At 31.2% G+C, this 25780-nt stretch overlaps 2 protein-coding genes across 2 annotated transcripts; both read right to left on the reverse strand.

The window, feature by feature from the left end:
* Positions 1-12085: 12085 nt before the first annotated feature.
* On the reverse strand, positions 12086-13193 carry LOC11430260 (uncharacterized). Its single transcript, XM_003618370.4, has one exon. It carries the CDS (start codon positions 12803-12805, stop codon positions 12227-12229), a length of 579 nt encoding a protein of 192 aa, XP_003618418.1. The 5' UTR covers positions 12806-13193; the 3' UTR covers positions 12086-12226.
* A 1847-nt stretch (positions 13194-15040) lies between these two features.
* On the reverse strand, positions 15041-24268 carry LOC11434432 (glucose-6-phosphate isomerase, cytosolic 1). Its single transcript, XM_003618371.4, has 24 exons — positions 24061-24268; positions 23015-23093; positions 22859-22935; positions 22680-22761; positions 22502-22549; positions 22190-22345; positions 22017-22113; positions 21826-21868; positions 21227-21294; positions 21039-21123; positions 20481-20529; positions 20295-20367; positions 20132-20192; positions 19899-19965; positions 19092-19148; positions 18946-18999; positions 18724-18852; positions 18499-18562; positions 18312-18385; positions 17633-17686; positions 17481-17549; positions 16838-16927; positions 16048-16155; positions 15041-15401 (listed from the first exon to the last, which is right to left on the reverse strand). The coding sequence occupies exons 2-24, from the start codon at positions 23063-23065 to the stop codon at positions 15351-15353; spliced, it is 1707 nt and encodes a 568-aa protein (XP_003618419.1). The 5' UTR covers positions 23066-23093; positions 24061-24268; the 3' UTR covers positions 15041-15350.
* Positions 24269-25780: the final 1512 nt, after the last annotated feature.

The following is a 25780-nucleotide window of genomic DNA, read 5'->3' on the forward strand; positions in this document are numbered from 1 at the left end:
CGAACTCCGGACACCCCACTTCTCCGCATTTAAAAGTTGTGAGCTCCAGTCACTAGGTTATTTGACGAAAAATAAAATGACAAATATTGAATCTCGTTAAGGCTGTTAAGGTATAAATTTGGCCATAAATTTTGTCAAGAAAACAAAAACTCAATCATTAATCACCCTATTTTATTTCTATTTTTATTTTTCTATCACATCACTAACCTATCAGATTTATGACATCACTCTCTTTATTTTTTTTTGTTACAAAAATTTTAGGGTGAGGGGATGGTGTCCAAGGCAGGGAAGACCTTCGAGCTCAAAGAGCACTTACAAAGGTATTTACATTTACCTCCCTCCAAAAGCACTAGTGGGGCTCGAATCCAGGTTCTATCGGATTCAAGACCTGTCATTTTACCACTAGACCAAGCCTTTCGAGTTATTTCTTTCTCTTTCAAGGTGTACAATGGTTTTTTATGTCTAAATATTATTTACCTAAATTAAATTTCACTAATTTAACTAGCAAATGAAAAGTTCTCACATAGTATATATTAAAAATTGATTTTTATATAACTTTCTAAACTATTTCGTATTTCATCAAGTAAATTTTGTTTTGATCAAACAAATGAGCATGCAAAGCAATTGGAAGTATATTTTATCAAGTAAATTCAACTGAAATTATAATAATTATTTTTAAAATATAAATAAGGCGAACACTTCACTACCTTTTTAGTCCAGTTGAGTGTGTATTCATCATCTAATTAGTATTCAATGTCATGTCATATTTTTATATAAATTTATTTTAAAACAATTTTACGTTTTGAATAAATTTTATCTAAAAGCACCTGCATCTAATCAAACCTAATGTTCTTGAGAATTTCTCTATAAGTAAATATTGACTATAAACTCGAAAATGGAGATTAGTCTCATCATTTCCAATCCAAACGGAATATCCTTCGTAATCCTGTTTGTCCATATTTGATATCAACTGACTTTTTACTATTTCAAATTAATTAAACTATACATTTTTTCATGAGAACATCTTTGAAATTATAGCAAGCTATATACATAAGAGTTTGACTTTTGTTTCATTTCCTTGTTGAATTGTATCATGTGTGGAGTTATTCGTCAAACTCAATGATAAAAAATCTATCTAATAGTGACAATTTAGATTTTAGATTTAAGGTATATTGAGTGTCTGACATGTATTAGAGAATAACTTAAGTTTAGTTTACAATATGATATACAAATTATTCTATTTTTTCATATTATTGGAGTTGATGTGCCGGAATAAGTGTCGTGTTCTTCTGTCTAATGTTTGTGTCAGTGTTTTATAAATAATGATATAGTTGAATAAAAAATACGAGTGAAAATATACATGGTCGAACTAGACTTTATTTAAATAGGTGAGACCCAATTTAAAAGGTTAAAGCTTGAATATGACCTATTAACATGCTTAAAAACTTGTTTTATGTTAAGACTAAAAAAATATATCCTGACACAAATATGTTAAAGTTATACAGGATCTAAATTTTAAGAGTTTATTTATATTAAGATGATATCAAAAAAAAATATATGTTAAGACCGTTAAGTTATACACAATCTAAGTTTTAAGACCATATTTTGGTCTATTCAGTGTGTGTTGGACGGACTGATATTAAGTCACAGTTATTAAATTACTCAGATCAAGTTTTAGATGTCTAATTCAAATGTTAAAAATTATACATTGAATAATAAATATATATATATATATTGTAGATGGTCATCACCTTACAAATCGATTTGGATCAAGTGAGTTGAGCTGAACCAAAATTTTAAGACCAATCATTTCCACAAAGGGTGACAGTCGATCATGGCCTGAAACCAATTACAACAAGAGGAAACTTTTACATGTGCACAAACAAACAAAACAGAAACAAACAATGAATTGGACAAAACCAGAAAATATGCTAACTAACTGATTGAAACAGAATGTAACATGTAACAAGATCCCTAAATAGAAAGATGCTGTTGCAGCATCTGAATGCTATGACATCTTGTATAATTTTAGATATGAATTTAATTAGTAATATTATGTTCATATTCATTAATATTACAACCCTCATATATTCATTAATAGATGTAACAACACATCATTAGATATATGCGCAAAATCAGAATATACTAATTAAATTCTTTAGATATTCTTTTATGATATTTTTTAAAATTATTTCATTATAGTTTGTTAGATTTTCATCTGATTTTATAATATTGTAAAGGTTGTGTGATGGATGAGTTTCCATGCACAGCTGTAATGTATAGTACACGTAGAAAACGAAATGTGCATGTGTGTATGAATTAATTCAAAATTTCTGTACCATTTTTTCAAGCACTAATGTTCAAAAACTATATTGTTTTGTCCATATTTGAACTTACACACTCATCAATTTCTGATAACTCCATTTCAACAGATCCAACACCAATCTGTGTATGTTGTACATCACACTCATCATGTAAAGATATATCACTAGTAATTCTCTCCTTCAATATCAATTTCTCTCACATATATGCCCCACTACCTTTCCCCTAATAAAAACTCATTAAGCTTAAACTTTTTTAGAGTAATGAAAACTCATTTTAGTCCTTAACAAAAATATATATAAAAAAAAACTCAAAATGGCAAGGTTAATAATATCTCATGATGTTATAACTTTGTTGAAGTGATTATGAATGTTTATACAAAATTATAAATTGAATCATGTACAATTTTTTTGCAAGCACTAACTTGCTAATTTTATTTCCTTCTCGAGAATAATATATCAAGTTTTTGTACTTTTTTGGTGTGGACTTTTTGAGTAGCAAGGTTATTTCAGAAAATGACCCAATGTAGGGTTTTCAATGGCTATTATTTATTGATTGATTGAATTTTTGTGTGTACATAATTATTTGATTACACGTTTGTTTCGTGTTTTTTGAAAATATGGCTACGAAATATCTAGCATATCACACAAAGTATATGGCTGGTTTAAGCCACACGTATGATTTTTTTTTTGAATAAAGCCACACGTATGAATATATATATATATATATATATATATATATATATATATATATATATATATATATATATATATATATATATATTGTGGTACAAAATATATTTTTATCTATAGAGCACTAACACAAACAATGTACATCTATACGTCAGAAAAAAAAATACAATGTAGATCAAAATATTGTCTCAGCCCCAACAGTAATACAAGAAAATTAAGGATCTCTATTCGTGGATCTTATTGTTTAATAAAATTTGTTGTTTTAAAAAAAATTAAAGTAATTGAATGTGTCGGTGTCGATTCGATGTTGGACAATACGTGTTGGACTGATCTTTAATTTGATGTGTCATTGCTAAATAGAATTTCATCTGCTTTAAATATCAGAGGAAAATAAGATTTACATATACTTCATTTTTAGCAACTTGATTCTTATTTCATTAACCTAACTCTAGAGGCATTTATGTTCGAAGTTTGTGGGTATCTAAATGTTATTGCTGCTCTAAGGTACGGTAAAAATCTTAGTTTAATTTAAGTGTAATTATTATTATGGAAAATGCTTCTTGGCACAATGGCCAGAAGCACGACACACACGACTATTTGAAGCCGTTAGATAACCCCATGAACATGTTTTCCTTTTTTTATTTTTACTTAGTATATCTTCTGCTTTTTTTGCCATGCCTTTAACATGCATGTCGTGGAATCTCGTGTGGTTGAGGTGTCGTGCTATATAGCACGTTCCTATTATTATTGTGTGTGAAAGAGAAATTAAAAGTTTTTTTATAAAATTATCCTTTAATAATGGCATAGTTGAAGATATTTGTCAAAACAAAAGTTGAATATTAGAAAAGTACATTTAATGTTTCATTGGTATTGCAAGAAAGACAAGTTCTGCATTTAACTATGAAAGACAAGTTCATGTAACTTATGAATGTCAAATTAGCAAAGCTTGTTGGCATTCTACAATAAAGATAATTTCTTGATATATAAGTCGAGCGATTCTAACATTTTCATATGACAAATGTTGCTGAAAGGTTTAATCCAACCAATGCCATTCAACTGATTGTGGGAAAGATCTAGAAATACAAGAGAAGGAAAGTGAACAAGTCATTTTGGAAATGGCCCGACAACATTGGTATTTTGAAGAGACTAGGAGGAATGACACTAACAAAATTATTGTTCATAAGATTCAAACTCTATCAACATACCAAGTGAACCGAACCAATACACTTTGGTATCTCTCCTTCTAAGTAATGATTACCAAGATTTAAAGAAGTTAGTTAGATAAAATTGAAACACCAATATTGAACTTTGAGAAGTTAGATGAAAACTCTCAACACATAACAAATTGATGCATAGAATTACCATCACACAGAGAAGAAAATTGAAGCATTGTGATAAACTCAATTACCTTGGATTTTTCTGCCTTCTATTATTGAAAATGTCTTCTTGCTTAGTTTTCATGAAAGAGAGAAAGAAAAAAAAAAGTCTACTTGCCATATTTCAAACTTGTTGTATCTAATTGAACCAAAGACTTTGTATGCACCTTAACCTAAAGTCAATTAAAACATGTGGGATGAGTAAGACTTTAGTCTCACAAACCGAATCGAAATCAAGAAAATAAGCTATAATATAAACGAAGCAAAATTAAGAAAATAATAAATCTCATCTCATTTTTAATTTTCGTCTCACGCGCGCGCAACTCACAGACTCATGCACGCATGCATGTGAGTCACTGACATCACTAACTTGATCCACAGTAGAATTCTACTACCACTTTTTCACACTTGAACCAATAATCTCCTTCTCAAATGTGGATGGAAAATTTTGAGAAAGATGTTTGTTGGAAGTTAACTAATTCAGTTGAACAGACTAGACTATTAAAATAAGATATTGAATCCATTTTTCTTTGAAAATTACTCTTCTCATTTTCAAAATTTCTCATTTTCTCAATTGTTGTTGGCCGAGCGGCACTTAACCGTCGTTCGCCTCTACAACGGTAGTTAAGTGTTGTTAGACTCGGATGAATCAATTTTTAAATCGATTTAACCGATGTAAAAGGTATCATTACGACAGTTAACTTTTTTTGAGAGTAAATAGATAATTTTGGGGTGGATTGGAGAAATTTTAAAAGCCTAAGAGTAACTTTCTTTTTCCTTGATGAGTTGTAAGCCCAATGGAAAAGAAAAAGAAAATGAATATGAACAAGAGAAAACAGGTGCATTCAGAGTGAATTGACTATTAAATAAGTTTTGATATTTGACGGAAGAAAAAAAAAATTGTGAAAGTTGTTTGACAATGTCATTCAAAGTAAGTTGACTATGAATAAAGATTGTATGATACTAAATAAGTGCAATTGAAATTATCTTTTAAGATGCAATAATGTTATTATTAGGGATGATAAAGCGGACCAGTCTGTCCCATTTAAAATCGCCACGTTTAAACTCGCTAAAAGTGAGGTGAGACTGATTGAGTCAATTTAGGTGATAGGGTCTAAAATTCTACCCTCACTCCACTTTATGGAAGATTGATAAGTTGACGGGCCGGCCCGACAAACAAAAACATGATTTTTAATGCATTTGTTTAGAAAATTTATTGTTATAAAAAATATGTTGCAAAAAATAATAACACTTTGAAATGGTGAGTGTATTTTGAAATGGTGAGAGTGTATTTTATTTACTCAATAACCTTTATTTTACATTTATCTATATCTATATAATAATATATAAAAGAGTTGAACAATTTAGCGATTTTGCTAGAAATTTGTTTGTTTTGAAATTTTACTATGAATTTGAATAATTGAATTCAAGTAAAGTCGTAAAATCCTGAATTTTGGAACTTAAATCACGATTCAAACAACAATAAAGTCAATGATAGATACATAAGCCTTACTTTGGTCATCGAATTGGTGGCTTTGCAACACCACATATGAACTTGAACCCGTCCGATTATCCTTTCTTCCAAAGCTTCTACCAATTGGCCCGTTAATGAATGAGTATTTATGAAAAAAAATCAATTGGTCAATTTTGAGAAGATGATTTATCTTGCATTAGTTGGCTTGACCAACAGCAACATAATTCTGTTTTTTATGTTGCATTTGGTAGTTTCATTTTTATTTTTTTTAGGTAGGTTAGTGGCTAAAATTCACTTTTTTAAGCTGAATAAGCGGGGAACCCCACCCCTACATATAATAATGCATGTCATTGAGCTATTCTCACCACTTTTTTTACCAAACCCAAATAATAAGGGTGCTTAGTGATGAAACAATTAAAGCAAGGTGTTGAATAGTTATGAACAATAATTGAGCAAAAAATAATCATACTCTGAAATGGTGAGAGTGCATTTTCTTTGCTCAATGGCCTTTATTTTTTTTGGAGTGATATTTGTATAACTCTTTGTGAACAACTATTTTGACAACTTAGTTTTTCTCTAATTTGATTGGACAAAATCAATAGAGAGATAAAAAGGTAGAGAGAGAACAATAATATAATGTGATTATGAGAGAGAAAGTTGTTACAAATTGATTATATAAATATTACTTTATTTTATCATTATCAATTGAGTTAAGTTCACAGGACCGAAGTGTGTATTTGTGTATGAATTAATTCAAAATCTCATACCATTTTTTCAAGCAGTTGAATGTTAAAAATCTATTCACAACTATCATGAATTAATGACTCCTTCATATATTTTCTTGTCTATATTTTGGAGTCCATTCATCAATTATCTAATAACTCACATATCCAACACCAATATTTGTATGTTATACATCACTATAATTAACATCTTTTGTTGAGGTTCTCAAGTCAAAAAGTGTAATTATTATTTTACTAAGCTCCTCAATAAGTTTATGTGTGGAATTTCACTACAATATTCTAAAGCTACACACAAAAATAATTGCTTAAGAAACAAAGAATTGTTGCATTTTGTTTTGAGAAGAGATTTCAAACTGTGTGATATTCTAAGATATTTCATATTTTTTGTAAAACGGTTGGAGATGTATAATCTTGTGATCGAAGGGTTACACACAAGTTGAATGAACTGATAAATTGCTAGCAGTTTTTTTTTTTATTGAAACATGAGAATGTTTGTAATATTGCTAAAAAATTTATGGAATAAAATCCACGGTGAGCCGTGAAAATACTAAGGTTACAATTAGAATAATAAAAAAATCAGCGCAAAATCCCTTATTCCCTTTATATTCTGTAATAGATTCTAACCATCTTATAATATACGAAGAAAAAAAAAATTAATTGAAGTTATTATACATTATATGATAATATAAATAATTTTAATAATATTTGTGAAAGGTTGTGATTAATTCACACCAACGATGACCATAATCTCTAACGCAACATTCATAATAGTTGAAATCGCGACAACCTTAACATGATTGCAACCGAATAACGACAGCCACTGTTTAAAACCTTAGGCAAGTTTTGTTTCACCATCATCATCACTCATAAGATATTTCGGTTGTTTTGCCTCTATATTTTAGACAAAGGCTATGGTTGAGTTTTTTGTAACAATCGTAATTAGTTGTTATAATAGTTTTTCTCCTTCATCCACATTATTTGAACACAAAAATTCCCACACTTTAAACTCTTACCTCAAATCAGTTTAACTAACCAACTCAAAGATATGATTATGTTTATGATATAAGGATCAAACACAAAAAAAAGGCTCCTCTGCATTGCTTTCACACACACTACATGATCCAACAACCCTTTGTAGGTTTGTATTTTGTTTTAATATGTTGCAAATACAAATATAAAGTTCATGTGTTCCTATTCTACCAAACTACCTTTCATTATAAACTTAGACTTAAGTTCATACAAATCATGTTGGTTTAGGTAAGTGGCGAGGGAGTTCTATATTTTACTTTTTCTCAGCTATATAATAGTGTTACCCGCGTAACTTCTAACCATCTCTTTTATTTTCTCTACATATATACAAACCCTCACCTTGGTCATTTCAAAACAACATAAAAAATTGTTTAGATTAATCTTGATGGTGGGCCTTTTCTTTGTGAGTGCCATTTAGTAAAAAAAAAATAAAAATATTATGGGATGAGAAGAAATAATCTGAAAGGGCATTTTCTGTTTGTAAATGAATCAATAAAATCACCTTTTTGTCTCTCTCTTTTCTCTTTGCAAACCTTAGCTACCACCATTCTTTGTGGTCGCAAATCGGCCTCGAGTGGCCTCACTGTCACCACAAATAAAACCCTCTCATCATACTCTATGTTCTCCACTCAATGAATCAACAAACAAATTCCTTTTTTATATTATATCAGCCACATTTTTGTTAGATCTTGACCACCATCATAAAAAGACTCTATCATCTTCTCTACAAAACACACAAAATCATGATATGCTTAAACTATTTTTATGATTTATTTTCTCCTGAAATCTTTTTGTTTCTATTTTAGTCTATTAAAATATATATGTTAGTCTTAGAATTTCTTTAGTTTTGTTTTGATCTCTTAATTTAGAAACGACAGACACTATAATAATTTTTGTTAGTGTCTAATATTTTGGAAGGATTTCATTAGTGTCTACTATTTGGTATTTAAGGGATCAAATTATCTACTGTTTATAATTTAAGAGATTAAAATAAAATGAAAAAAATATGTAAGTGTCTAAGTTTGTATAGTATACCAAATGTAGTGAATTTTTTTTTTTTTTAAGTATCAAAGTCAAATCTATAAATAACTTGAGACATAAATTAAAAGTAGTCAACTTTCTGGCGCAGTGGTGGCATCTTCCACAAACACGACGGTGGAAGAGAGTTAATATCCTCTCCATCTATGATCATCTCCATTTCTTTTATTTAAAGAGATAAAGATCCAAAAGTTTGAAAAATATAAAATAATTAATGATGGTGGGACCCACTTAGTGGTAGGATCCTGTCACATCCTAGACTACTTAAGCATTGCCGACTGACCCTGCAAACCGACACGAGTCTTCTCAGCGTGTTTTGTTCTCACTCGCACGCTTATCGGGAAACTTCCCAATATGTCACCCATCCAAAGACTACTCCAAGTCAAGCACACTTAACTGTGGAGTTCTTATGGAATGAGCTACCAAAAAAAAAGATGTGTCTTGTTAATATAGGTAGTACCAAACAATTCTTATAAGTCTTCCTTCAACCATGCAGTCTCATACCTGCACGACCTTGGGATCCCTCTCATTCCGGTATGATTTGGTTCGTCTAGAAGCTGTCCGAAGTCGCTCATTGTCGTGACTTGTGCACCGGCGACCACTCCCCGCCCTCGTCAGCCTTAGGTGTTACAAGCCCGTCAGCTTCCGCATAGTTTGTTCCCGAACCACACCGTACTGGAAGAGGTCTACTCAGATACCATTTAAATATGATGTTAAGATTCAAGACAGTAATGATATGTACAAGAATATCGCAATGTAAACATTTCAAAAGTTGAAATTGTAAACACAAAGAATCAGCTAAACAGCTTGATAGATATACTTAAAAATCAGAAAATTTTTGGGCTAGACTTAGAACATAGTAAGCATAGATCATATCTTAGGATAGTAAGTCTTATGCAAATTTCATTTTTGAATAGGGATTTAATTGTAGACACATTAAAGCTACATGATAGCATTTATCAAATGAAAATCATTTTTGAAGATGTTAATATCTGTAAAGTAATTCATGGAGGGACCAATGATATCCTTTGGCTCCGAAAGTATTCCTAGACTATTTGACAAAAATAAAGAATTTTACATTTTCAATCAATCATAAACATCATTTCATAAAAATGTTTGATATTTATCCCAACTACTTTTGAAATCACACATATAGATAGGAGTAAAATGTTGACAATATTAAACTTTTTACACTAATAATATATCAAACAAAGAATAATTATGTGTAGAGTTTAGTGTAATTATTATTTACTGACCTCCTCAATAAGTTTATCTGTGGAGTTTCACTACAACATTCTAAAGCTACACGAAAAAATAATTGCCTAAGAAACAAATAATTGTTGCATTTTGTTTGGAGAATAGTTTTCAAACTGTGATATTAGACATTGCATATTTTTTGTACAACGGTTGAAGATGTATAATCTTGTGATCTATGGTTACGCATAAGTTGAACGAACTAATATTTTGCTAGTAGTTTTTTTTTATTGAAATATGAAATGTTTGTCAAATTGCTAAATTGTTGGTGGAATAAATTCCACGGTCAGACGTAGAAATGCAAAGGGTACAATTAGAATAATAAAAAAATCAGCGCAAAATCCTCTAATTCTTTTATATATAATCATAGATTTTAACCATCTTATAATATATGAAAAACAAAGTTTAATTGAAGTTATTATACATTATATGATAGTATAAATAATTTTAATAATATTTATGCAAGGTTGTGATTAACTCATACCATGACGACTTTAAAACTTTGGGCAAGTTATGAATCAACATCATCATCACTCATTCGATATTTTGTTGCTTCACCCCTATATTTTAGACGACGGCTATGGTTGAGTTTTGTTTTTTAAATGGTCATTGTTAGTAATTAGTTGTTAGCAGGGGTGTTCATGTCCAATCCAATTCAATGCAAACCGCAATAACCAAACCGAAAAACCAAAATCCAAAAAAAAAAAAAAAAAAAACGTAATTTTAAACGGATTGGATTGGTTTTCGGTTCCCTTTATATAAACCGATCCAATCCAATCCAAACTGAAATATATACTTGTATATATATTATTATATGAAAATGAAATTTTTATAAATGTTTCCTTAATTTACAATCTTGTAACTATTTTCTAGACTTGTTCTATAGTAATGTTGATTTTTTTTTTCTTTCTTTAAGAAATATGATTAATTTATGATTTTGTAACTATTTTACTTAACCTACTATTTTATATGTTTTAGGTCACTTTATTTTCTATTTGTTCATCTTTTTCGCAATCTTACATTTTTATGAAATATCATAAAATAATATATTTTTTTAAAAGAAAATGAAAAATTATACAACAATGAAAACTGAAAATCAATCCAATCCAAATCGAAAAAAATTGGATTGGATTTGATTTTAAAACCAAACCAATTGAATGAATAAATAGCAAAACCAAAGCAATTGGATCAGATGATTTTTTCTCCCAAAACCGAACCAATCCAATCCGCAAACACCCCTAATTATTAGATAAATTTTTCTTCGTCTGGGTTTAAAACCAAAACCTCCCCCACCTTAAACTCTTGGCTCAAAACGTTGAGTTACCCACTCTCTAGTGATGACTGAGTTTATCACATAAGGACACAATAAAAAAAAATTAAAAAAAAATATGGATTTCTTTTCTTCGTGAATGCCTGATTTAGTAAAAAAAAAAATCTGGAAGAGGAAGAGAAAAATATCTGCAAGGGACATGATTTCAATTTTTATGAAAAGAGATGATGGTTTTATCAGTGAGACTAAAGAGACAAGGTTTTTTTTTTCTTATGTGGATAGTGTTATATTTATCAATTGATGATGGTAAGGGGACAACGATATGATTACCGTGGTGTGTGTGATTGGAATTTTTAACAGATCTATTTTTAGATCATTTAATCACACACATTACATGAATTATATTGTCGCCCTCTTACCATCATCAATTGAATTATATGGGTATCGTTCGTAATACTATTGTAGTGTTTTTATGAAATATTAGATTGTTTTTACATGAAATTATAATAAATGTGATCAAAGGATTTATCACAACCTTGTATAAAAACATAATTCTTTTGTTTATGTTGCACTTTGTAGTTTCACTCTTTTTGACCAAAACTAATTCAACTTTTTTTTGATAGAATACCAAAACTAATTCAATGAACTAGCATTAGGACTTGATTTAACCAATGGGGCCTTTCCTTTGGGTTGTAAGAGGTTAAGATCAAAATTTCAATAAAATGATAAAATTTCCTAATGAATTCAAAGGGTATAAAGGGAAATTTGTTAAATGGGCCCCACAACAATAGGTACCAAGTCACCCTTCTGTAGCTTGTTTTATGAGTCATTGTAAATGAACAACTACTAATGAGACTATCACTAATCATTTGAGAGAAGTAAAGATATTAATAATGTAAACAACATGTCTACAAATTGCATTAATCCAAACAATGTAGTACCAAGAAAACATCATCCTTAATTGTTAGAACAAAATAATAAATTAAAAACAAACAAAAAATTATAGCTCTCTCTTTAGATCCTAAGCCTCAACAACAAGAAACTTCAATCTTTGGTGTCAAATTTGATGTTTTTTGGTGCCTAAAATCTTCACCTTGTTTAACATCTGAAATCAAATGCTTCCTAAACATAGCTATGAAAGCTTCCACTCTTTCATTCAATTCTTCCTTAGACAACACTTCAACATGTTCATCCTCTTCCTCTTCTTCCTCATCAATCTCATTCTCAACATGGACATGATTAGTACTACTAATATTAGTACTAATCCAACAATGTTGTTTGTAACATTCTTTATTTTCTTCAATTTCTTGAGAAGACTCACATGCACTTTTCTTCAATTTGTCATCATTTTTCACTTCTTCAACATTGCTTTCACTTTCTAAATTTCTACTTTTCCAATAATTTGGCTTCATAGACATGAAAAGAATGGCTAATAGAATGACATTGAGGATTAGGAACACATAAGCACGCCACTTCTCAACTAAGAAACTCTTTAGACAAACCATTAGAAGAAATGTACCTAAGGTGAACATTATAGTTTGTATACTATCTTCATTGAACTCTTCCTCTTTGGTTTCTCTTTCACATTCACTCTTCTTCATCTCCATATTGGAAGAATTTCTTAATTGTTGCTTGCTTAGTGTTGAGAGGTATAGAGAACTAGAAAACTTGACTATAAATCAATGTGAGAAAGTGGTTTCATGTGGAAGCAAGAATGATAGTTATGTTAGTGATGTGGGGGACTTCATAACCACAATGAAAGGATAAAGTAGTGATGATGAGAGAATATAACCAAAATGTGAGTGTGAGTGGTGTAAGGTGATGAGGAGACAATTAAACATAATACAAACAAGGAATGTTGCTTTGTTATTTGGCTCCATTTGTTGATGATTTCCTTACCCAACTTAGAATCAAATAGTTTTGTAAGTTAGAGTGTGTCTGGTCTTGGCGTGCATAATCACCAATAGTGACACTACCCTTAAAAGAATGATAGGCTTGGGAGATAGGCACATAGTGACCAAGATTCCTAGATACTAATGGAATCTCGCAATTATGTAGTCGGCACATTGGGAGCATTAAATCAAGATCGAACAATCCATATTACAAGTTTAGTAAATATACATCTCATTATATAAGTTGTTCAAGCAATATCAATGGTCGGGATTGTTAATTGTGTTAATGTGTGGCCGCATTGAGACGAGCCCTTATCGTTAGGGAATTCTAAGATCATTCAGTCAGAATGTCTAATATTATTAGATCAAGATCAAACGATCTATATTACAAGTTCAATAAGAAGATATCTTATTATCGGTTCAAGAAAGATCAATGGTCGAGATTGTCAACTGTATAAATGTGTAGATCAAGATTAAACAATTCATATTGCAAGTTTGATAATTGTACTTCATTATCTTAATCATCTTAATCGTCTAATCATAATCAATGGTCAAGATTATTAACTTCATCACTTAGAACGCATTTCCAACACATAGTGATACTTACCACATTAGATTAGTGTTATATATATTCCATTCCACTAACCACTCCAAGTTAATCATTGTTTTGGTTATTTCAATTCAAGTCATGGTGTATCCAATTTTGAATCAAACATAGCAGAGTAAAAATGGGAACCAATGATGTAGAAGTAACACTAGAAAAGAAAAGCATCTAGAAAAGTGGGGAATTGAAATGTCCTACTCAAAGACTGAAAAACCAGCTGGCCAAATTTTTGAGTAGAGAAAGCACTATTACTTACTACTAGAGTTACTGTATGAAAGACAAAAGGAAAAGGTTAAAACGTGATGAACCAAAAGCACGCTTGATGTACACATATAATCACACAATGTCCCCACATGTTACATGATGTAAGCTATTTCACATTGGTGCTTTTTTACCCTTTGTTTTGGTTGTGCAAAAAGGGACCAACTATAGTGCATACTGCATAGTACCAAGTAGAGTCATTTTTTCTGTTAGAAAGTTCTGCATGTGAAGAACCATGTAGGGACTTTGCCTATTGTTTATACTCAATGGAGCATCTCTCAAAAACAGGGGTGTGAATAGCAGCACTTAACTTGTATATGCATTTTTACATTTTTAATCCGAGAATTGCTCTTCTTACATCTTTTTTTGCTCATTCCCGCTGAGAAACACACTTGCGTGAGTTAACTCACGCTCGGCTATTTTGACGGGAATGAGCAAAAACAGATGGGAGAAGAGCAGTACTCTTTTAATCCATGTCATGAAAATTCAATGAATTTGTGTTCATTGTTTGTCCAATATACATTTTTCTTTGAAAGTGTTTAGAGTGTGACTCAACTTGTTACATAAACATTCCACAACAATTTTGTTTTCCTTGGAAGTTAAGAAATAAGAAGGAATAACCGTTTATAATTGGAGTAGAAATGTCTGATCTTGTCTTTATCAACCATGAAAAACAATACATATGCTGATAAATTTGGTGTCTACAAATGGTTTGATGTAGCTGGTGTCAACATAGTTTAGATGTCAGATATCGTATTAAAGCTTTTGCATGTCAACTTTATCTAACAATAAAATAATTTTTATATAGACATAATTTACTACTGGAGATTTTAACATCAATTATAACATGTGGCTGACTTCACTTGTGGATAAAAAACTAAGTTATTAGTATTTGTTGTTGTACTATAGTTTAACTATAATACAAGTTAATGAAGTAATGATTATGCTCTTTTTTTTGTGGTGACCGGGGTTCGAACCCCGGACCTTGCATATATTATGCATTGTCCATACCAACTGAGTTAAGTTTACGAGGACTGCTTGTGCTTATTTAGGACATGTACATAAATTATTGAGAAAATGAACACTGAAAGGGAAAGGAATCACTCTTTTATTGCTAATTCACATTTCACAACATTCAACTCATTAAATTGACATGAATGTAATTGCGCATCACACATGCCAATTTAAAATGATGGTGTTTTTAACATGACATCATTTTCGCAACAAAAAGAAAATTATGATTGAAAACATGCCAAAACTTTTCAAAACTGTTGTCCAAAAACAAAAAGTATGAAGCATGCTGTTGTTTATATAACAGCTTATGTGAGTAGGATTGGTAAGATGACTTTGATCCATGTCAATATCAAAAAAATAACACTCCACCAAAAAGGCAGATTATATCTGAGGTAAAGTAGTTGGAGGATCAGCTGGGACATCTGCACTTGCCTGCAATGTAAACAAACAAAGTCAACTAAAAAATTATCTCAAATGAAGCCATAAAAGTATGATAGCACTCTCTTATAGTTTTAATATTCTCATAAAACAAGAAAAATCCTCATAAAAAGCATGTTCATTATTTTTATTTTTACAATAAACATGTTCATTCTTGAAACATGTTAATAGTAATATCATTTTGTTTTCATATAAATATTAACTTTTTTGCTTCTCCAATTTTTCATGTTATTCTCTTTAAAATTTTAGTTCTGAAAATAGTCTCTTGTGATATTTTTTGCAAGTCCCCCTTTATTTGTTTCTGTCCCTATAATATACTTTATTTTTCATTTTAGTCCTCTAATATGTTTTTTTACTCGAGTCCTTATCATAATTTGACTAGTAAAACATATGTCAAATATTACAGTGACAAGCAAAGAAGTATATTATAGAAACTAAAATAAAACAACGATGATTAAAATGAAAAAAAAAAATGTATATTTTAGTGGCCAGTGAGAGAAGAAAAATATGCACAGGGACTAAATAAAAATAGAAAAATTACAGAACCAAATACATATTTTATTCGATAAAGAATCAGATACCAATTATGTATAATAAAAAAATTTCTTCATTCTTAGTACAGAATTAAGATTTGTCATACCTGAAGGTATCTTGTTATCATAGTTGTGGTACTGAAATTAAAGCCTTGAATTGGTTCTCCTTTTGTTCGAGATGCATTAAGTTGCTTCCTCACTTGTGTGGCTAATGACTGTTAAATTATATCGCAACAACAACAAAGAAAATGAAACTTCAGTGAACAATGGTGAAATTTATAGTCAAATTTACACATGTGCATGATTTTGAAGTTAAGAGCTAGAGTATCATTGACAAAAACTGGAAAATAGTTTGATAAAGAGCGTCTGTTTGGATTGGCTTGTTTGAGCTTATCTAATCGCATAAACACTTGTGACACTGTTTGTTAGAACTTGAAACAACTTATGAGTGTTTGCTATACTCTCTAGGATAGCTTATGAAAACAACTTATAGCTTATATCAATACAATTTGATTTTTGTTTATCTTTTGTTATAGAAGCAGCTTATACATAAGCACTTATATGATAAGCACTATGCTATAAACACTTCATTAAGTTGTTTGCTCAAACAAAATGTAACTTGAAACAAAAGACTAAACACTAATTCTAAGAAAATCAGAAAACAAACCATAGTAATAATTAGTAGTATAAAACTATTCCAAGGCAATAATCTATGACAGACATTCTATGATTATAAACTGATCATAGGAAATAAACTAAGATACTCTAATATAATATCAAATATATTTTTAAGGTGTTTTTTTATATTCTGCATACGAAATGCAAATCCTATCAGAAAGACATGACAGCGTATTTTTCATGCAAGGCACATGAAAAGGTCACTTGTCAAATACATACCTTCCCGAGCTCCACTCCCCACTGGTCAAAAGAATTGATGCCCCATATGAAACCTTCTACAGCAATTCTATGTTCATAGATTGCCAACAACTGGAAAAGCAAATGGGAACTGATATTAGTGCCAAGAACTCAATTTGTACTGATATCAAAGGAAAACCAATTATATATTTTTTTAATTATAAATTATTTAAAAGTTTAAGAACACATTTAACAAAAAAGTTGTTCAGGCTACCAAAGTACAAGTTATTGATATATAATGATATATTCATGGACCCAATTATAAACTTCTTTTAATTTAAGGGCCTATTTGGAAAAACCTTAAATAGTCCAGGAACCTCCAGAGTAATTGAACATTTTAAACCTTAATAAATTCACTTTTTTGTGTAAAAAAAAAAAAACAGTTTTAAGAATTCTCAAGACATTTAGATAAGTTATTTTTTAAGAATTAGAATCTCAAAATAATCAATTTTCAACATTTTTGCGCATTTTTTAGAAGTTGTTTAAGTAGCATCTCAGAAAATTTCTAAAATAACAATTACTTTTTTACACAATCTAAAAAACACTTGTAAAAAAATTAAACAAATGGGCCCTTGATTATTTCTTTTCTAATTGTTAATCATTTATAAGCGGAAGGAGCACAAACCTGTCCAACATTATAAGCATTCAATGATGGAAGCAGAAGGCTGACAGAAGGCCTGTTGCCTGTGAATGTCTGCAGCAAAATGAATGCATAGTAAAGGGACTACCAACTCAATCGATAACTCAAACGCAGTGCAGAAACAGAAAGGAAATTACCTTGTGTGATACAAGATGTGGAGCAACATTCTCGTTTTGCAATTGTTCAGGGGTCTGTAGAAAGGTTATTAATTTATTATTGATTATATCCCTCGAAACAAGTCAAAATAATGCATGTAAACGACAACCATGAACGGCTAAAAACATATCAACATAGAATCTCTGTTCAGTTTTATATCGCAGTGTCATTGAGAAGACTGCTATATGATATTAGAATGTTTTGTTTCATAAAAGGATTACTCCCTAACAAGTAATCTCCCACTATAAGTAGAGGACAAAATCCTATGTTAATGGATCTTCTTGCGCACACCCTAACCTTTTGGTGTCACCTATAACTTATATATCAGAGTGCTTTTGCAGATATCTTGGTTCCTAGACAAAACAAGAATTATCATAATGATAGTAATGACGTTAATGGTCTCCTTCCCATTAACGTGAATAGCAGTTCAGTGTTGTCAATCATGGAAAATAGAGGTTTGTTCAAATTCCACTACACAAACACAACAGCGTTATAGCGTCGCTACAGCTGATATTTGACAACATGTATTATTTTCTAAAAATTGATCTAAAACTAGATCACAATTGATTCATTTTCTTTTCGTTTTCTACTCTATCTTGAGAAAGAAGAGGAAACTAAAAGCATGAATTAGGTAAGAAAGAAGAGTAAGAATGTATGTACCTTCCCATAGGCAAGTGCATCTGGCTGTGCAAAAAAGTTTGACATTAGCTCATCATGGTTGCTCACAACCTCACCTGCATAGGAATCACATGAGTTTGAATTAGAAATTTCACACACAAAAAGAAAAGAACCACTGTAAAATTCAAACCAAGCACCAAAATTTGATACATGGAAGTGGAGATGTTACCTTTTAGATAAACAGGTTGCTGACTTTTCACAACTCCAATAAAATCACATGGAATAACACGTCCCTAGAAATTAAGATATTTAGATAGACATGTTAATTAAAAAACAGTTTTTTCATACTGATATAAAGCTAAGCTAACATCTACGTGAATTGATAAACAGCTTGGACTGCATGTATACTAATTACTAATTAAATAAATTACACATATCTTAATCCGCATGTCACCTGATGTATAAGTTGATAAAAACTGTGCTGTCCATTTGTTCCTGGCTCACCAAAATCGATTTCACCGGCCTCAAATGGTAGAGGGACACCATCAATTGAAACACCTTTGCCATTACTTTCCATGCTAACCTAATTTGAGACAAACACTAACTATAAGAAAAGAGAGAAGCAGTATTAAAAAATGCATGATGGTTCATTCACATATAGAAGTAACAAACATACCTGTTGAATATGTGGTGCAAACTTCTCCAAGGCTTGAGTGTAAGGTAAAATGGCCTGGATTTTAGACACAAGTTTCGGTTATTGAAAATTGTTGGTTAAAAATAAACAAAATAATTTCAATGTAACAAAATATATTAGGCACTCACTCTGGCAGGATATCCAAGAAATGAGACATTCCATACACTCAATAGTCCCAGAAGCACCTGATGCATGGACAAAATGTTAATGAACATGTCATCTTGATCTTGCACTTAGTATAGAAATATTAAAATGCAACATAAATAAATAATCCTGAAGAAGAGGAGGGAATGGTGTGAGTGTGAATAAAGCAGATTGTCAATTGCGGATCGCGGAAAAGCAGTTTGTTCAAAATCAACTATGCTACAGGTGTTATAGCCACTATTTGACAACACTTTGTACTAAATACGTATTGGAAAACACCAGAGATTTGTTCAAATTCCGCTATGCTATAGCCGTTATTTGACAACACTGGATCACTGTTAGTCATTCTCCATCTTCAGAAGATGGTCATTGCTTTATATAGCAAAATACGAAAATTTAAACATATATGATGAAATCCGTGTGTATTATACAGCTAAGTTTTGTTACTGTTATGTGTATACTGAACCACAACACATGAAAAATAATGTCGCCCTATATATTACATGATATTGTACGACTGTAAAGTGTAAAGCATTATTAAAACAGAATTCAACCAAATACTTTTTTCTCCAAATTGATATCATACTCCGCTATAAGAAGACTTTATTACTGTTACTATAAAAATCATTCTTGGGCCTCTGCCTAATAGCATAGGATGATTTTGTTCATGATAATTACTTTCTAGCCACTAGATTACAGTATAATAAATGGCTTAAATTTGGTATAATATATGTGGCAGATCTACGAACGCAAAGAAAACCTGATGAACAAAAACAAAAGTTGGCTCTTACAGGTATGTTACTTTCAAATGGCTCTGAATGCATATGTTGATCAATGCTAGAAGCTCCCTTCAAAAACCTTCACAAAAGAAATACAAGATATAAAAGACCAAGCATATGAACATTAAACAATGCTTTGTCAATCAATCATATAGAACCAAAAATAAATAAATGAATAATGGGATAAATATAATGAATTGATAGAACTTTTCAAAAGAAGTGCTATCGAATAAGAAACCACATACTTCTCAACTACTGAGAAACCGTATTGCAGGGATAAAGGAAACACTCCAACAGCACTGCAAACTGTAACCAACATTTCAAAAAATAATCAAAAAAAATTAAAAAAATCTCCTTCAAGTCAAATTATTAAACTTTTATTTATTTAAAACAAGACAAGATACTTACCACTATATCGACCACCAACCCAGTCCCAAAATGCAAAAGCATTATTAGGATCAATGCCAAACTTTTCAACAAGCTGCAAATGACCATACACCGTTAAATAAGTTGGATATACACACACAGAAATCAAACAATCATTTGTTAACTCAACTAGCTAATGCCAAAAGAGAAAATAATGTATGTCTATACCGCGAGATTCGTGCTAACTGCCACCATATGCTTTGCAACTGCTGATGGCCTGAAATAAAATTGAATCATGAGTCTCATAATACTGTCAACTTCAGTTTGTATTTCCCTTTTGCATATTTACAAATATATTTTGAAGAAGCAATGAGGATATGGAGGCGTGACACATATAATACTAGAAATCCAAGGACCTATTGGGATTGACTTATTTGAGAGCTTGTCTACTGACATAAGCACTTGTGAGACTGTTTGGAAAAGCTTATGGAAACAGCTAATGATCTGTCCATAAATTGTTTTCAGCTTACTTCTAGAAGCTCTCTCGGATAGCTTACAAAGTAGCTTATATGAAAATAATTTGACTTTATTTTATAAAAATAGCTTATACATAAACACTTGCATGATAGGTGCTTAATTAAGTTGTTTATTCAAACAGAGTCCAGAGAGTAAAATCCCCATATCCTATTGGCAAGTCTCTATATAAAATATGGAAAGGAATAGTAGGACGCTAGAACCATCATTTTACAACAATTATTGATCAAATAACTTTAATGTTTCACTTACCCTAGAGCGGATATAATCCATTCCCTGAGTGTTCGAGCATTCAACATGGTTTCAGCAGTCGTAAAAGTCTTCGACACAACCACAACTGCAGAAATAAGAAGAATTGCAACCATATAAAACAAAAGATGGACCCGATCTCTTCACTCAAATATGAAGGAAAATAAGAAAAGTGAAAATAATCTATTTACCTAGTGTTGTTTCAGGATTTAATCCTGTGATTGTTTTAGCTACATCAATTGGATCAACATTTGCAAGACTGTGCATAGAAGCAAATACACATGAGAGGTTGATTTCATGAAAAGACGTGGTTTTCTTAATGTGTAGCTTTAGTAAGACATTTCTAACAGCACATATCACAATAATATTGTTAAATAGCGGCATTATAGCCACTATAGCGTAGTGAAATTTGAACAAATCGCTATTGTTTTGCGATATGCTATTTAGTACAAAATGTTGTCAAATAGCAGCTATAGAGGCGCTATAATACTATTGTATAGCGGAATTCAAACAAACTACTATCTTCTGCGATTGACAACAATGTATCACATACAATCAGTAAAACAGCCCTTAATAGTGAATATATAAACACAGATTGTAGCACGGAGATATCTCTAACTTTGGCCATCAAATGACACATTGACCCTTTGAAAATGGATCATGCAAAGCTTCCAACAGAAATAATGCAAAGCAAAGTTTACAATATACACTCATTAATATATTCTCACAAGCATGTATACCAATCTTTCAAGAATAACCAGCAGTGCATAAAGCAATTTTAGATACTTACAAGCGTAGAGTACGTCCTCTTGCAGATTCAATTGCTTCAGGTTCTGTAAGATGTAATAATAAATACATATTCAGCACTTGTTTGAAAATAACATCCATGGTTTTTATGTTCATTTACATATATGCACTAGAAAAAGGTAAAAAATAGACAACTATATAAATGCCACAAAGAGACCAGACAGTGTCGCCAACCTGTTTGAAGAGCTGTGTGCACAAAAAGTGGACCTAAGAAGCTTCCACCAATACCGATGGCAACAACATCTTTCAGTTCCTTTCCAGTAGCTCCGACCTGCGGAAATATGATTAATACTCTCAACTCAAGTTGTTCAATAATGTCCACTTAAAAATATTGACAAGCACATTACCCAAGATCCACTGCGGACCCTCTCAGAGAACTCCTTGATCTTGTCCAAAACATTCCAAACATCTGGGACAACATTCTTTCCATCACTTTCTATAACAGCATCCCTTGGAGCACGGAGGGCTACGTGAAGTACTGCTCTATTCTCAGTGCTGTTTATCTAGAAGTCCACGAAAATTACAAAATAAATACAGTAATTCAGAAACGAAGAAATTTAACCTTGAATATACATCGCATTTACACTGCAACATTACAAGGTTTTCCAGATAAAACGGAGGAATTTCGGAGACCCTTTGATAAAGATATAAGTACTTACATGCTCCCCATTGTACATCTGGTTTATTTTTTGCTTGAGGGATGCAGCCTACATCACAACAACAGATACAATAATCATTAATCAAATTATCACGTTTCAGTTTAAATAACTTTTACTTTTGAAAGAACGTGACTGACGGCCAAAACATAACACAAGTTGTACAAATGAGAGAACTGACCTCAGCCAATTTGAAGAGTTTTTCCGTTGTTTCAAGGGTGGCCTGCTGCCTTGAGTAGTCCAATAGAATTCCATCAAATTCACTTCAAAGAATGCAAAATTCAGAAGGTTATTACATCATAGTGTAAAATAAAGTATCAGATTGTAAGACTATACAGCTTCATAAAGTAAGTGACGTACACCGTCATTGACTTGGATCTCTCTTCGTTACTCAATAAATCACGTAAATGAGTCTTTTTAATGTCCTCAACATGGTCCTGTAAAAAGGAGAAGCATTGAATAAATCTTCACAATTTTTGCATTATGCATATTTAAGAAGTATTGTTCCCGTCACACCTTTAAGTCCTTCCATGGCTGAGTGTCGGAGATGAGAGTGGAGGAAGCCATTTAGAACTGTAACTGATAGAACAATTTCCTGCATAAAAAAGTTTCCAAATTATAACATTATTTAGCTTGTTATTTTTGAATAATTTCATATAACAAACAAACATACAAGTTTTCTGCATCCAACAAAGCATGAAGACAAACTCACGGATAGATAAAAAGAACAATCAATCGTAATTCAGAGAACTTCAGAGCACACGATAGCCAAATAGATCTAACAGATGAATCAAGTTAAACTACACATGTGCGGAATCGAGTCTCTACTATTATATGGATATGACTAGGTGCTTCACACACACCGCATGTTTACTGTCTCTCACCGCATTCACAAACATACTGTAAAAAAAGGGGTCTGCAATCAAATTTGGATTAAGTCCATACAAGCATTTACACCCTGTTTGGATAAACAGCTTAATTTGAAGTTTAGAGCATAAGCGGTTATCATGATAAGTAATTTATAAGCTATGTCTATAACAAAAGATAAAATAAAGTTAAATTATTTTTGTATAATCTATAAGCTGTTTTCATAAGCAATCTTGAACAACTTATGAAAATAAGCCGAAAACAGCTTATGAAAAATGTCATAAGCCGTTTTCATAAGTTATCTCAAACAGTCTCACAGATGTTTATGCCACTAGACAAGCTCAAACAAACCAATCCAGACAAGCCCATAATCATAATCATCAATCAAAATACCTTATAAATCTACATAGTGATTATAATGATAACTATGAACAAAAACATCAACCAAAAAAACATAAACATAAGCAAAAAAAAAAAAAAAAAAAACATAATATTGAAACAAAAAAACATAAACATCATGCAAAACACATCAATGCTTTTGTAAATTGCAATCAAAATCAACCATAAAGCATGAAAATTTCAAATAAAATAATAGAAAATTAACTGAACACACACCACAAAAACAAGCAAATGCAGAAGAATATGCAGAAATTGGCAAAAATAATGAAAAAAGATAATTGGGTTTGAATCGTTACCTGAAAAAGGAATCAACTTTGGTATGAAACGAAAATGGGGTGTCTTAGATTTTGATTTAGAAAATTGTAATAATAATCGAAAAAGTTAAGATTTTTAATATTATTTATAATAATAATTTATATGAAATGAGTGAGTGGAGTGGAGAAGAAGAAACAGATGGCGGATTCAAGTTCTGTGGATGGAAAAAGATTATTCACCTTTTGCTTGGTAAAAAATAACTTATAATTGATGAGCTAGATTATAGGGGATTATAATATATTGTGTCATAAAAATTCATTTTGTAAGATTAATTTTTCTCAAAGAGATTTTGTAAAATTATTGTGAAATGATTTTCAATATGTTTACTTAAAAATAAATTAAATAATAAACTTATTTTGTAAACATAATTTGGTTGATTATTGGGGTTGGGTTCGAAACTCGAATTCTCAACTTATTAGTGTTAACCGGTGAAATTTTGATTGCTAGGTTATTTAATAAAACATTTTAATAATAAATTTTAGTGTAAAGGTTAAATATATAAACTTTAAAGTTATAGATTCTAGCTTGAGTTATAATCAATTACCAAAGTGAAATTGATTTTAGTTGAGAACAATTGAATATTAAAATTAATTCTTAGAAATCGTGGTTGGGTCTAACACAATCCTACAAAATCTGTTTATGAGGTGAGGATTGTCCCCACTTATAAACACATTGTCAGGTCATCTCCTACCCGATGTGGGACTCTCAACACACCCCCTCACGCACAGGACTGAACATCTGGAGCGTGGACATAAATGATGGGTGGTCCGATAACGGAAACCTAATAGCAGGTGGCCCAATAGATCTTGAATCAGGCTCTGATATCATTTTAGAAATCGTGGTTAGGCTTAACACAATCCAACAAAACCGACTTGTGATGTGAGAATTGCCCCCACTTATAAACACATTATCAGGTCATCTCATATCCGATGTGGAACTCTTAACATTAATTTTACATTCCCTCCCTAAAAAAAAACATTAATTTTAAACATTGGTGACAAGGTATATATACCTAGGCTGACACTAGAACCGTCTGATACTAGAATACCGTTCAAATTCCAACGTAGGCAGTTTCCTATATCTGTTTGTTTTGCAATGACAATCAACAAGAGTCAAGGACAATCGTTGAAAGAAGTTGCTGTGTACCTTCCTCAGCCCGTGTTCTCTCATGGTCAACTTTATGTTGCAATATCCAGAGTGACATCTAGGAGTGGTTTGAAAATTTTAATGACTGATGAAAATGGTCGAAGCATGAGTACCACTTCTAATGTAGTTTACAAAGAGGTTTTCCGTAACCTACCTAATTGAGGGCTTCCTTTATTGTAATTTTGTTTTAAACATTTTAATTTGCAACGCTGCATTCTATTTACTATGTTTAACATGTTTTATTTCGAACATATATTCATCAAATGGAAAGGACTTATAATGCAGTTTATATGTATGGGAAATGCTATCTTCACACATGAATGACTTTTAAATCTTATTTTGTTTTTCTTTTCTTAAAAAGTTTTAATTTTGCACAGCAATAACTTTAATGTGTGCTTATTTGCATGAATTTTTTCCAATCAATATGACCCGTGCGGCAGCACGGGTGGATGGTCTAGTCGTGGTTAGGCTTAACACAATCCAACAAAACCGACTTGTGATGTGAGAATTGCCCCCACTTATAAACACATTATCAGGTCATCTCATATCCGATGT

Source organism: Medicago truncatula, chromosome 6 (genome assembly GCF_003473485.1).
Source record: "Medicago truncatula cultivar Jemalong A17 chromosome 6, MtrunA17r5.0-ANR, whole genome shotgun sequence".
NCBI classification, from domain to species: Eukaryota; Viridiplantae; Streptophyta; class Magnoliopsida; order Fabales; family Fabaceae; genus Medicago; species Medicago truncatula.

What these genes read in the sequence shown, in the direction of transcription:
- LOC11434432 (XM_003618371.4), bottom strand. Translation starts at nt 23,065, where the DNA reads ATGGCTTCCTCCACTCTCATCTCCGACACTCAGCCATGGAAGGACTTA. An exon ending in TTCTTGGATATCCTGCCAGA is followed by an intron (nt 19,000 to 19,091) that starts GTGAGTGCCTAA and finishes TCTAAAATCCAG; the next exon opens with GCCATTTTACCTTACACTCA. An exon ending in TGATAACAAGATACCTTCAG is followed by an intron (nt 15,402 to 16,047) that starts GTATGACAAATC and finishes TTTACATTGCAG; the next exon opens with GCAAGTGCAGATGTCCCAGC.
- LOC11430260 (XM_003618370.4), bottom strand. Translation starts at nt 12,805, where the DNA reads ATGGAGATGAAGAAGAGTGAATGTGAAAGAGAAACCAAAGAGGAAGAG.